Source organism: Protomyctophum bolini (assembly GCF_963924005.1).
Source record: "Protomyctophum bolini genome assembly, chromosome: 19".
Lineage (NCBI taxonomy): Eukaryota > Metazoa > Chordata > Actinopteri > Myctophiformes > Myctophidae > Protomyctophum > Protomyctophum bolini.
The window spans coordinates 11,281,697-11,296,108 of record NC_137880.1 but is presented as its reverse complement, the minus strand read 5'-3'; the positions used below and the strand labels follow the sequence as shown (position 1 = coordinate 11,296,108).

The window sequence follows — 14,412 nt, the reverse complement described above, 5'->3', positions numbered from 1 at the left end:
AATATGTAAGTAAAAGTGTGGAATTCAAAATGTATACTGAGTAAAGCTACAAAGGTATTTTGAAAAACAAATAGCAGATCTACAAGCTCACAAAGTGTCATCACGACACATTGTGAGCTTGTAGATTGGCTATTTTCAAATGGCCAAAATGTATAGGGCTATTGCTATGTTTTGTAATAATAACCAAATCTACAAAGTAGTAGGCTAACTAAAGTTTTCAAATGAATGTAGGAAAATGGAGGAAAAGTACAATATTTGCCTCTGAGATAATGCTTAGTCACTTTCCACCACTGTCATTAGCTGCTATCTTCATGAATACGAATCGCTGTTTTCTAACGAAAGTTAGAGTCTGAGATTTGTATCCCTCAAGCCTCTACAAAGCTGTGCTGTTTTACAGTGTCAAAAACACATCCCTCAGTGTTCATTTATCCATTTGGCAACAATGGACCCCTTACGGGTCCATTTGGTTTCATTTGCACACACCCCGACTTAAAGAAACACAGGATTTGACTGTGCTGGCTCTGTTTTTACAGGTGGTTCTCGTTTAGAACCCCCCCCCCCTCTATTCCCCTGTACACACAATGTCCAAATCTATATGGGACCCCCCCTCTCTTTTTCCCCTTATATCGCACATACTGAGGCTTTGTCATATCTAATCCCTGCAGGCTTTTGCCTCATTTATACTCTGTCGTACCGCAGTGTCGTGCGCCTAAAACAGCAGATATACAAGCTCACACAACGCGTCTTGTGACCTTGTACATCTGCTGTGTTCTGCTGCACGTGGCAAAGTGTAAAGCAGGCCTGACGGTTCCCATTAGCCGCGTGACAGCCGCATGTCGCGTGTTTATCTGCAATGAGTCACCAGATGAGCTGTTCTATATACGAGACGTGTGAATTTCTGTGAAAGCTTTTCATTAGGACCGTGAAACCGGCGAGGACACGACATCTCACTCAGTGTTCAACACGCTCTCACGTGGAAATGAACTGTGTACCCGTGCTTTGCAGTGAATTATGAGCTATAATGCTATATGCTCCTCCTGGTTGATGATGACTTGCACGTGTTTAAGGGTCCTTGTCTTGTCGTGGTATATATACGTCAGTAGAATGCAGTGTAGCACATTTAGTGACTCGAGTATGTTGTTTTTGTTGTAACCAAAAGTAAAGTGGAAGCTACTCCTCTCTGTGCCACAGTATTACTCAAACTCAGGCCCACGGGGCGTGCAATTCTGACTGGCCTGCCACTCAATCAATCAATAAAAAGACAGAGTGAAGTTATTATGTTTAATTACATTGCTATTAGGCAGCCGCATTACTATAATCATCCAAAGAGACAACACTGCATGCAGTCATTCACTGCAACAGAACCGTGGAGCAGATAAGTATAAGCCTGGGACCGAGGCTATACCATGGAGTGGAACGCCAGGTCACCAATGCCTGATCCCATTCAGAGCAGCAGCAAAGATGAGCCTCAGCAAAGCGCCCCAAACGTCGATGCAGAGATCCGACACTTTCACCCAAATGGATTTTTACCATCTCAGTGCAAATTCAATACCAGCTATGATTAATTTGCCGAAAAACAGTGTCAGTTGTTAAGATTGACAATATGAGGCGCCAATGAAAGACAGAAGTTATCACCAGATATCAATAATGTTGGCATTGTATCAAATGCCCCCCCCCCGGCCCCCCCTTGCCGTTTCTGTAATGTGGCCCACAGGTTCAGCTATTTGTGTATCCCTGCTGTACAGTACATAACCTGATCAAGGAAGGTATGCATACTAAAGTCAGTGAGACTTGAGGACATGCATATCGCTGTAGCTCCTCCATAACTGATCTAGAAGAGGCCAGGTGGAATGTCTTGTTGTTATCTTCTATAGGTCTGTAGGGCATAGCAGTGGGTGTGGTTTTCTGGTTCCACTGAAAAATCTCCAATTCATTTTTCCCATAGAGATTCGCAAAATATTTCAATCAATTATTTTATAAGCCTAGAATCAAGCCATCCAGGATCCTGGTGGAATCGTAAAAGCATAAAACCTTTGATTCTACATGTGAAAATAATTGAATATTAATAATGATATATACTACATTTAATAATTGCCCTTTGTATGGCATTTTTCGTTATTTTTTCCGACAGAATCAAAGGTTTTATGGTCATGACTCACCAGGATTCTGGATGGCTTGATTCTATATGCTTAAAATAATTGATCTAAATATTTGTGTAAATCTCTATGGGAAAAATGAATGGCCGATTGATATTTCAGTGGAGTGGAGTTTGCGTGGACACGCACGCACGCATGCACGCACACACGCACACAGGTGTATACACACACACATACACACACACACACACACACTGACTGACTGACGTCCAGGCATTTTGTATTTTGCTGCGCTCTAACAGGCAGGGTAGTCGCAGTATATCATGGTTCAGTGTGTCATTAAAGCTCTCTTGAATGTGCTGTTACCGTGGAAACCCAGTTTCCTTTCATTGGCATCAACATAACTTCTCCTCTTTCAGCCATCCATGGACCGACACATCCACAAATCATCACATACACTGAACCGTGTGTGTGTGTGTGTGTGTGTGTGTGTGTGTGTGTGTGTGTGTGTGTGTGTGTAATATTCGAGAGGAAACCTCTCTCCTCTCTAATCATTGGAAAGAAATCCCAGGCGCTTTCTTATGTTATCCTCTACCTTAATGTCTGACTGTACGTTTGAGCTGTTTACATTTCTGACTAATAAGTAAGTATCCAATCAATCAATCAATCAATCAATCAATCGGCTTTAGGGCTATAGGCTTAAAAATGTAATTAAAAACATGCAGTAATCCTGGTCTCTATACTGCCTCCCCCTGGCCAGCTGGGGCCCCTGATGGAGGGGAAAGGAACTGGTTGGAATAACGTGTTCCTTCCACGTGCTATACGTCCAACCAGGGAAACTCCCCCCTGTCAGGTGAAAAGATACTCTCACAAGTATATGTGTCCGCGACCGTGTGTGTGTGTGTGACTGTGTGTGTGTGTGTGTGTGTGTGTGTGTGTGTGTGTGTGTGTGTGTGTGTGTGTGTGTGTGTGTGTGTGTGTGTGTGTGTGTGTGTGTGTGTGTGTGTGTGTGTGTGTGTGTGTGTGTGTGTGAAGGGCACTTCTGAACCAAGAAGAGTCAGACCTTGAAAGAGGACTCAACGCTGACATGTTGCCTTGTGTTGGAGTGGCTCCTTCTTGGCTGTGTACCGCCCAGACAGATGGGGGGGTGTCAGTGCCACCAGACCATGTAGTTAGTGTACTCCTAAGTGTGTGTGTGTGTGTGTGTGTGCGTGCGCCTTATTTCCTGGAAAGCCTCCCAGATATGCGGGCTCTGTGTTTGATTTTAAGTTGAAAGGAACAGAGGGCGCGTGAAGAACACCATATGACACACAGTCACACAGTAAAATGCTCAGTGTAGGTCTAACTCTGAAGAGTGTTCGCGTGGAGGACCCACGGGTCAATTTGGTTCCACTCTTCAGATTTAAATGTACACTAAAGGTTTTTACTGTGTACTTATACAGGTCTCAGAGGGATGGAGATGGGATAAGAAGAGACACGTGGGGGTCAGATTTAATGGATCTATTCATCCATTGTAGGCCAGGCCTGGACAATTAACAGAAAAGATGTGTGTGTGTGTGTGTGTGTGTGTGTGTGTGTGTGTGTGTGTGTGTGTGTGTGTGTGTGTGTGTGTGTGTGTGTGTGTGTGTGTGTGTGTGTGTGTGTGTGTGTGTGTGTGTGTGTGTGTGTGTGTGTGTGTGCACGTGTTAGGGCTTGGATATATATTGATATAATATTGATAGACTAGACAATCTGGGAATTATATCATCATATGGCATACGTGCAATATCGATATCAAGGTATGTGTACAAATAAATATATTTGATTTTGTCCATATCGCCCAGCTCTAGTGTGTGTGCGGCTGTGCGCAGTGTGTGCGCAGTGTGCACACACGCATGGGCAGTGGAGGTGAGTGGCACACACGCGAGGGAACTCGGGGGAAGGCTCTCCATTTCAGAGGTCAATGGTTCTCATTCATATCAGCTCGGTGGGAGGTTGAGAACTTCCTGGAATGTTCAAAACAAGGCGTCAATGTCTGAGGGGAGTATTGTGAGGACGCATCGCTCCGGACACTTTGACACCGGCTTCTCCCCCTCTACTGGGTGTCTTTGTCTCATGGGAGTTGGCGCACTAACAGACCCACTGTTTATAAACTGTCAGTGGAGTGAATTCCGTTTTGTCCATGGCCAAGGTACAGGTTTGAGGTTTGATCCTTGTGCCCAAGACATGTTTGATGTGTTATGTGTAAGTCCATTTACAATTCAGAACTCGTCTGAGCTGAGTGCATTCTTGCCTCAGCTGTGATCTTGCCATCCAGCCACATCGGTGGTTCAGTTTAGGGCCAGGCAGCTGTTTTGCCCTATAGCTGCCAAGTTAACTCTTAAGCCTGATTGTAGAAACTAGCTATTTATGCGTAACTATAGTATATATCTGACATTATCTAATATTTATGATGCTAGTCGCTCTAAAATAAAATCACACCAATGTGTAAACTGAGCAGTGCAGAGTGTGCTTGTGTGCGTGTGTGTGCATGTGTGTGTGTGTGTGTGTGTGTGTGTGTGTGTGTGTGTGTGTGTGTGTGTGTGTGTGTGCCAAACATACATACATACGGACATACATACAGTACATACGGACATAAATAGAGACACACATGGCCACAGTGCCACTTTAGGTCACCCAGTGGTATCGCAGCTGTCCATACTCAAACAGACATACATAAATACATAGAGGTATACATGCATAGGGACACACATACAGGTAGCTGTTCATTGGAGCGGTAAAGGCACTGCTCAAAAATAAAAAGGTGTCCTGTATATAGGCTTTTAGGCTTTCAGTCACATTTGTGATGCAATGGCACCAGCGGGGATGAGCCAAACTTTATAATGTCTATTCATGATGTCGATTTATTAACATAAAAATGTCGTTTGTAAGCCTCATGCTATATGTAAGCATTTCTCACTCTAATGGTATAGTATACCGTTGCTTTGAGGAATCAGTCTGTACGTGTCCATTGTCCACATACATACAGTATAGTAACGGAGATATTCCAACAAGAATGGTATTTACACTTAAGGCATTTCTGGCTGATGCTAAATGATGCCAAATTAGCCACCACCAGCAGCTTCTAACATCTGTCCATTTTACCCACACTCCATATACACATGAGGTGAATAAGCAAACAGTGTCAGTCCACCCACTATAATTTTGAACAACAGCTGTCTTCTAAATAAGAGGTTAAGTGCAGGCAATTACGTGAGTGTAATGCGTGGGAGAGCTTGTGTGCTGGCCCCAGGCAGGGGAGAGACAAAGGAGTGTCACCCAGGTGACATGTCAATTACTCGGCCACTGATTCCCTGTGACTGCATGGTCCCCTGTATCCCCCAAGGTTAGAGCAGCCTGAGAACCCAGTCCGGTCATACCTTTGGGATTACAGAAGTCAATCCCTTTTTTCCCCTCTTTTTCATTTCCTCTCTCTCTCTCTCTCTCTCTCTCTCTCTCTCTCTCTCTCTCTCTCTCTCTCTCTCTCTCTCTCTCTCTCTCGCTCCCTCTCCCAGTCTGAGATATTTCTACAATCGGACAAAGGTCACTGAGTTTCGCCATTAGAAATTCCACTGGGGGCCAGCAGGAACTGCCTGGTAATGTGATTGGTGCAGAATGCACAAAGTAGCCTTTTTTTCTATTCTTACGCCAGACCAAGACTTAATTGACTATTCAGGGACAAAGTGCCCTCTTTAAGAATGTATGCTGATGCTCACTTAATTGGACTAAAATAATGAATGCTCGTCGGGCGGGGAAACGGAAGTTGTCCCGTCTAATTAAAAGAAACATGTTTAAATGAAAGAACAGGATGTTCTGGTTTATTGGTGGCGTTAACAGACTAAATGAACAGAATCAAAAGGAATTATGTCAAGATGTAATCATGCAGTCAAACTGTCCGTACAAGATTAATTTAATAGTGTATACGCATTACGGACAGAGGGCTGGTCAGGAAGGGCTAGCATGCCATTATATTGTGTACAGATGCAGTGAAATGAACAGACAGACAGACAGACAGAGACAGATGCACCACATGAGCACCACTGATGTCTCAGCCGTCTGAGGCGCCCCTCGCTCCACGCGAGTGTGATGTTTTGAGAACCACTGGTCTACGACGTATCTATATGACTAATATGAGCCCCCTTGACTTCCATTAGCAACATAACGTAAAAAATAGAAAATAAATATAGCGGCACTAAGCTCGATAGTCCATTGGCAGTGTATATAATGCACAAGACATCTGAGGCTGATCTAAAGGTTTGTGCGGGATTTTACTCTGGACAAAATGTATACAGGCACACTTTATAGTTTATATATAGTCGGACCTTCTCATAGACAGCCAGCCTCCTGCAGAGTCACGCCATAAAAAAGACAACCGACTGAATGGCACTTAAAGGACAATAAAATGCAGGAAGCAGCTATAGGACCAGGAGACAGGAAAATGCAGGGAGGGGGGTGTGTGTCCTCATGGGGTCCTGAAAGGAGAGAGAGAGAGAGAGAGAGAGAGAGCGTGAGAGAAGATGTAGAGAGATGGGGAATTGGGGATACTAGATGTATAGAGATGGAGAGAGTCAGATAATGAGCAAGAGAGAGCTAAACAGAACGTGCAGAATGTTGGTGGGGGTGGTGGGGGGGCTCCGGGGCATGTGTTAAAGAGATCGGGAGGGTAAAACATATGGCTCTGTGTATTATTGATGATTGGCCTGCAGTGATTTCCGCGCAGCGCAACACGGAGCTCTGCTCTGAGGCTTCGCCCGCCCCGCTCAGGCTTCAGTTGGTTTAGAGTCATTAAGGATTTAGAGGCGACTGCCGAATGCTAATGAGGTCCTGACTGGAGAAGTGATAAAATGAGAGGGGGGGGGAAATAAAAGCGCTAACGGTGAGAAGATGATGACACACACACTTTAGAGGTAGATTGGTGGGTGGGATATAGGGAGGGGAAGGGGCTAAATGCATGAGAATATATTGGAAAGATGAGAAAATACAAGCTCACGACGCAATGTGTTCTGAGCGTGTATGCTCGACTGTTTTGCTATTTGTTCGTGCAATTGAGTATATAGTGTTTAAGTGGTTCTATACACTGCACCCGCAAGAGGTCAAGGGTTAAACGTGTGTGTGAGTGTGAGTGTGAGTGTGAGTGTGCATAGTGCGTGCGCGTGCGTCACGGTGCGTGTGTGAGCGAGGTGGTCTCAATGGCCCTTTGTTGGTCCTGACTCTATAGACATACAACCAGACACCAGCTAGTGAGGTGTGTGTGTGTGCGTGTGTATGTATGTATGCGCACCTATGTGTGTCGTCAAACACTCATTCATTCTAGACTTGAATTATAAAAGACCCAGCCCTGTATAATCAGTCCTGCCACACCAGGAAACCCTCTAGCCACATAGCAACAAGTCCTCTTAACTCTCTCTGACTCTCAGCTCTCCAGTGTTTAGAGAAGCACGCGTCAATGATCCATTGATTCAGCGGGCCTTCTCTCTGCTCTCACCCTGTCCATCACACTCCTGGGAGTAACCCCCACTTCCAGCCAAGTGACTCACAGGGATGGATTTACTGCCCTATCGAGCACCCACCCCACCACCACCGACACTGATCTGGGATCAGATAACTCTTTCACTTGGAAGGTGATGCACCTGGCTGGCTCTCGGCCAGGTGCTCAGTAAAACGTACCTTTCTGCGAGGGTGGAGAGGCAGGCAGCACGTGGGCGAGGGCTCGTCCCCGTCTCTGCTCCTCGCAAGGCTGTCCTTTTTCAGTGTGCGAACATAGGACACCCTCCTTTTAATGGCCCGGTCCTGGCTCAGAGTTTTTGGGTCCCGCGATGAGTCCCGTATGGCCCCGTTCTGGAGGCCCCGCTCCTGAGTAGTCTGCACGGGACGTCCCGCGGCCGAGGGCGCAGGTGCACCCCTTCGCCCTCTCTCCAGGTAAACGTGAATGCACATGCACAGTGCAGTGAGCAGAATGCACGCGCGCAGCAGTAGTCCCCGTGTGAGGCGATCCTTGCCCATGCCTGTCCGCAGTGGATGGTGTGTCCGTTTCACGGTTTACATTCCTCCTTTCTGTATCTCACTCTCACTTGCTTCAGTCCATCTCTGAGACTAAATTGTCTTTGCTGTTTCATTCTCTGCCCCGGCCCTATCCCATTGTTCCTCTCCTCGTACCACAAATGTCCCTGGATTCTCTTCGGGTCCGCCTTCTCCCTCCTTCAGGTCCAAAGTCCAGCATGTAGAGAGAGACGTGAGTGAGCCTGAAAGAGATTAACACAAAACCTGCAAGCATGCGTGTCTCTGCAATTTCTGTGCTGTGTCTCAGTGCGCCAGCCAGACACTGTACATTAAGTCAGAAGAACAGTGCATGCTTCCCTCATTGAAAACTTTGGGCACTCCCTCCTTAAGCTAAGAAGTCTAACTTAATACAGCCCCCCCCCTCTCTCTGTCTCCTTTCTCTCTCTCTCTCTCTCTCTCTCTCTCTCTGCAATACCCAAACATTCACTCTCCTCCCTCAGTTTGCTTCTCCCGTCCCCCTGAATCTCGAGTTACTGTGTAACTCTATATACTATGGGCAGGGCCTACAGATCCACCGCTGGAGATTGCCCAGGCCTCGAAACCTCTGCATGTGTACGCTCATTGCACAGAGAGAAGATTGAGAGAGACACACAGAGGAGAACAAGAGACAGAGAGAGAATGAGAGGGACAGAGAGAGGAGGAGGAGGAGGAGGAGGAGGAGGAGGAGAGGCTGGTGTTTGAAGGAGGTTCTTTGAAACATTGTGCGCCGTTGAAAGAATGGCAGGAGGAAAAGATAAGTCTGAAATAATAAACGAAGAGCAAACGGAATCGGTTGAAAGTAGGAGTAGAGCTCTCTTGTATAGAAAGAAGGCATCAATGCTGACATACGTGTGTCTACAAGAATACGCATTTGAAGTTAAGATAAATAAACAATATGAAAATTGTTATGAGAGCTCACACTTAGTAGAGTAGACAGTGCAGTGACAGATGGGGCAGTTTGGGGAGGGAGGGGGGGGACTCTGATGTCTATTCATACAAAAGATCACCCCCATGTGAAGTGAGGGGCGCTCTAATCATCGTACATCATCATCAAGAACCGTGGTCCCTTATTGGCCAAGGGTTCCCACCGACATACCCGGGCGATTTGCTCAGACACTTGATGACTTTATGACACATTATGACATTATGACTCAGACATGCACACACACACACACACGCGCACACACAGCTGTTCATTGGAGACGGTGTGCACCGCTCAAACATAGCTGATGTAGAAGCTCATGCGATACATTGTGAGCTTGTAGATTCGTTTTTTTGTGTGTGCCATGGGAGTCATGCAACCAAGTACTGTATAAATCCAGCTTGAAAGGCCATGCAGTGGGCCCGGAAGGCAGTGCTCTCTCCACTCTCATCCTTGCTGATGCACGAGTCAAGTTTGAAGTCGCTTAGTCCGTCCATTTATGCACATGACCATATATACACTGTATACCGTACAGTATTGGCATAGCAGTCGGATATGTGGCTCTGGATAACCGGATCTCCATATATGCCTACAGTATCTCGTGTTTGTTTATGGTAATGGTTGTGTTTTCTAAATGGACCCTCGCTCGGTCTTGCTCTGACAGGCAGGCAGGTATAGTGTGTGTAGGCTGGGTGGTGTGTGATGATCCAGTTGAAGTACCTCTGTGGGTACGGAGACAGGCCCGGGAGAACCAATGATGAGACACAGAGGCAGTATCACACCAAAGATTCACAAAGTTTGTTAGACAGACAGGGAATATTTATAGTGCTGGATCATAGGAACGAGACAGTAAGATATGAAGATGCACGGCATATAGGAACGTGGCATGATGATGTGCATTGCTGACCTCACGATGTACAAGGCTAGCCTTACTGTCGGTATACTATGATACCAGGCGGACCTTATGGCCCTGGGTGCCACCTAACAGGATGCCTCACATATCAAGACAGTACAATGCAGAAACATTGCACAATGTAAGCTGCACTGTAACCTATGAAGTACACTGCATCCCAAGTTCAGTACACTTACGTAGGCTACTACTTAGCTGTATATGGCATGAATCATAACAGTAATGTCTGAGTCATAATGACAAGCTTATACATCCAGTTTGAACATGGTTATGTATGAGTCATAGTGAACGGCATGCATTATCAAAGTATATTCAATCTCTGGCAATAAACGGATACACTGTAAGCCCGTGCAGAAACATCATTTTCAGACTTAACTGGCAGGATGGTTGCTTTATATTCCCCTCTGTCTCTTTATTGATGCAAAGATGGACTTGCCTTCAGAAACCACTAAATCGAGTTTAATTCATGAACAAATAAAATAATAAATGAGAGGCAATTCTCGAGCTCCCGTTTATTTAATATGTTATTGATATTGCTCTGAGCAAAGAAACGCTTCAGCAGTTATATAGCGGAATATTCGCTTCAGCGATTCACTATGGGAGCGCTCCCTCTGAGCGCGAGACACAGAATAATTATTAATAAACTCACATTCTACTAGTCGAATGGGCCTTTGCGACATGCCGTATTCCGTCACCTCCCCGGGTATAACCGGCGAAATACGCGCATGCGCACTAATTCGATTTTCTTCTGCTCGTGAGACACAAGCTTTCATATCACTGAGATCCTTTTTCCGATATTGGTTAAATAAAACAATTAATCTCAATAAGGACGGGTCTGCAATTCGACCTGTACCGCGAGGTTCCTTTATCGGTGATCTCACCTCGGTGATATAAGCTCACGAATTTAAGACTTCTATCGCTAAGTAAGTACTCGCTGTGTAAGCTAAAACTGCTTAGCCTGTTAGCTGCTGTATAAGCCTTTGTTAGCTAGTTAGCCCCGCTGTGAAAGCATAGCTTCTAGCCTGTTAGCTGCTGTACAAGCATAGCCTTTGTTAGCTAGTTAGCCCCGCTGTGAAAGCGATAGCTTCTAGCCTGTTAGCTGCTGTATAAGCCTAGCCTTTGTTAACTAGTTAGCCCCGCTGCATAAGCGATAGCTTCTAGCCTTTTTGTTCGGGTTGCTGTATAAGCCATACACTGTCTCGTGCTGCACAAGCCGTGTCGTTTATCTCCGTTGCTGTACCTATTAGCTGCTAGTGTACTGTAACCACAGCAGCATGTCTGAACGGAGTTGTTCTAGAGCTTCAGCCCGCCGCTATCAAGGCGACAAGTACCCGATGCAACAAAAGACATGTAAGAACCGCTCTTGCGGCAACTCCATGTCCGGATGGGACCAGCACAACTTGTGCGCCTACTGTCTGGGCCTCGACCACGCAGAAGAGGCCCTAGATTTTCCGGATAAATGTCTTAAGTGCGCGAACATGGACAAACGCAACCTTTGGCGCCGTTTGACCCGTGTACGGAAGTTATACGAGTCCCCCGAGCGCGACAACGACGAAAACTATGATGACTTCGAGGAACGTCTGCTCGAAGACGCACAAGATGGATGCCGTGCAGGCCCCGCCACGGTAAATAACACACGGCCTAGCCATAGTCCCTCGTGTGTACCAATGAGCTCAGGGATCCCCTTACCCTCTGCTGATTATAATAATAATGACCAGAAAGATGTTTTCATCAGGCAAGGCGCCAGGCCCCGCTCCACTGCGTCGGCCACGGTAAGTAGGCCTCCACCAGACGAAGTAGCCTCCACGTCTAGGCACTCCGAGTCCCAGGGGGCCCCAGTAGCGATGGCCAAGACCCCCCCAGTCTTTGACATGGACAAGGACTTCCCGCCCTTGACCCACACCCCACGTGCCGACCATGATTGGGACGGAGACGGGGACGAAGGCGACGACATGGAGACCGGCCTTCCCTCCTACCAACACTATAAAGTGCTGGACCAGGTCCACGACTCCGACTACGACGACGACGACGACGTCATTGTTGAGGAGGAATATGTTGATGTGGACGGAGAGCAGCGGGCCGAGGACCCTCCGGCCGTCGACGCCCAAGCAGCTGCTATGGCGGCCGAACAGGCAGCCCCTGCTGGACAGGAAGTGGCGCCCGTGCAGGGCGCCATCGCACCACCAGAGGCCAATCCACCTACAGCCGAGCTGCGTAAGCGAGAGACCGAGCTGCTGGATCTATACAGAACAGCAGCGGTCAGGTGCGGGCGAGACTGGCCCAAAGAGGACCCTGGCCTGCCGCCAGAGGACGGCTGGCAATGCCGCAGAGTCGTGCGGACCGAGCCTCCACCTAAAGACTCGCTGCCGCTCGCCGGAGGTTTTAAAAGTGTACTGACCCACACCTGGGCCGAACCTGCCTCTGACGCCAAGAAACAGCGCCGTCGGGGGCTGGCCCTAGACACCGAGCTCGCCAACGAGGTGGGCTTGCTAGGACTCCCAAAAATAGACAGGGCCACCGCAGGGTACCTGGTGAACCCTCACAGCCCTCACTACTTCCCCATGGATAGGGACCCGGTTTTCCCTGACAAGAAAGACAAGGACGCCTCGCTAGCTCTCAACCGCCTCTACGACAACATGGTGACCATTGCCAAGTCAGCCAACGCAGGGGCCCTACTGCAGGGCTCCCTATCGATGCTCTTGGCCGAGGCGGGTGCAGCTCCCACTCCGGACCAACTGGCCGAGGCCCAACGCCTCGTCGATGAGATCATAGAGCTCACGCTGACCGTCACGGAGGCTGTTGGACGAGGCATGGCCAACGCAGTCCAACAAGAAAGAGTGAGATGGCTGGACGTGTTTCCAATTCCAAACCCAGGTGACGTCCGCTCTGTAATGCTTAGAGGGTCCATTACCCATGAGGGCCTGTTCCACGACGCTCTAAACAAGCTCATCGCCTCCGGAGAGGAGCAGAAACGGCAAGCCGAAGCGGGGAGCCACCTCCCCCGCCCGGGTAGACCTGCTCAGTCAGCCCCGCCTCCTCCTGCTCGCCAGCCTGCCGAGAGGCACAGCCGTCAGGCCTGGAGAGTCCGCAATGAGCGTCCGTCCTCCCGCCCCCCCCCGTTCACGGGGAGAGGGGAGGGGTCACGTGCATTCAACCAGACCCGTGGAAGACAGCGAACGCCTCGTGGAGACGACCGCCGCCGCCAGAACTCCCCATCACGCAGAGGCGGATTCAGGGGACGTGGACGCGGGCGTGGCCGCAATAAATAGCAGGCCTGGCCCTGCCTCGGGGGGCCGCAGAGGGCCAGCCCCCCAGCACCCCTGGTTCTGGGTTTGAATCCGTCGGGAGTGGTCTCGGACCTCGCCGGCGGACCACCTCCAAGGAGGTTAAAATTGTGCTCACACCGGGTCGCAGTAGACGACGTTGGTGTTCAGAGTGTACACAATTTCCACACTGTGAAATATTCTGTAAATGTACAAGAATGTCATATTGCAAAATGTTCTGTGGATGTTTTTTCTGTAATAAAATATTGCAAAATAAAAAACAAACAAAAAACCCAAATACAAACCCGAACCCAGAGGGTCATGAACCCACCTTCAAGAGAGCCACTGCGGCTCTCGGGAAGTGTGGGGGGACGTGTCAACAAAGTGACAGGTCACAGCCTCAGACCTGTCACTTGCTGGCACCGTCACGGCCAAATTTTCCAGGATTGGTCGCCCCCGCCACCAGAGGGCGCCATTGCACCATCAATGAGCGCCAGGCCGGTGGCGGAGAATTCTGTGTCATCTCACAAGGTGAGTCAGGCCGCTGCCAGCCCCTGTCCAACAGGGGGCAGCATAGTACCACAGAAAAATTCTCCAGTAGTTATAGAGAATCCACTAGCTCTACATTTAGAACAGTGGAAACAGATTGGTGCATCTCCGTGGGTGCTGCGCACCATCGCCCGCGGATACAAGCTACAGTTTGCAATGAGACCACCCGTGTTCGAGAAGATTGTTATGTCACACGCGAGTGGTCAGGCGGCGGATGTACTACGATCGGAGATAGTCTCTTTGGTAAACAAGAGAGCCATCAGGGAGATTCCCACGAACGAGAGCAAGATGGGTTTTTATTCAAGATACTTTCTCGTACCAAAAAAGGGGGGGGGGCTAAGGCCTATCCTAGACCTCCGTGCTCTCAATCGACACATGAAAACTTTCCGCTTCAAGATGCTGACAGCGGACTCGCTAGTGCGTTCTCTGCGCCAGGGCGACTGGTACACCAGCGTGGATTTAAAAGACGCCTATTTTCACATCCCTATCTATCCACCGCACAGGAAGTTTCTGCGCTTCGGTTTCGAGGGGAAGCTATACGAGTACATGGTGCTGCCGTTCGGGATGTCCCTCTCTCCCAGGGTTTTCGTGAAATGCACACAAGCCGCCATCGCT

The 14,412-nt window shown here is 48.3% G+C and overlaps 1 protein-coding gene across 1 annotated transcript in view; it reads right to left on the bottom strand.

The window, feature by feature from the left end:
* mettl24 (methyltransferase like 24) overlaps positions 1–8,576 on the bottom strand; it is a 38,210-nt gene extending 29,634 nt beyond the window's left edge. The window contains exon 1 of the mRNA XM_080791127.1: positions 7,782–8,576. Coding sequence (XP_080647253.1) covers positions 7,782–8,117 — 336 coding nt within the window. The 5' untranslated portion in view covers positions 8,118–8,576. The remainder of the gene's footprint in view (positions 1–7,781) is intronic.
* Between the last annotated feature and the right edge of the window lie 5,836 nt (positions 8,577–14,412).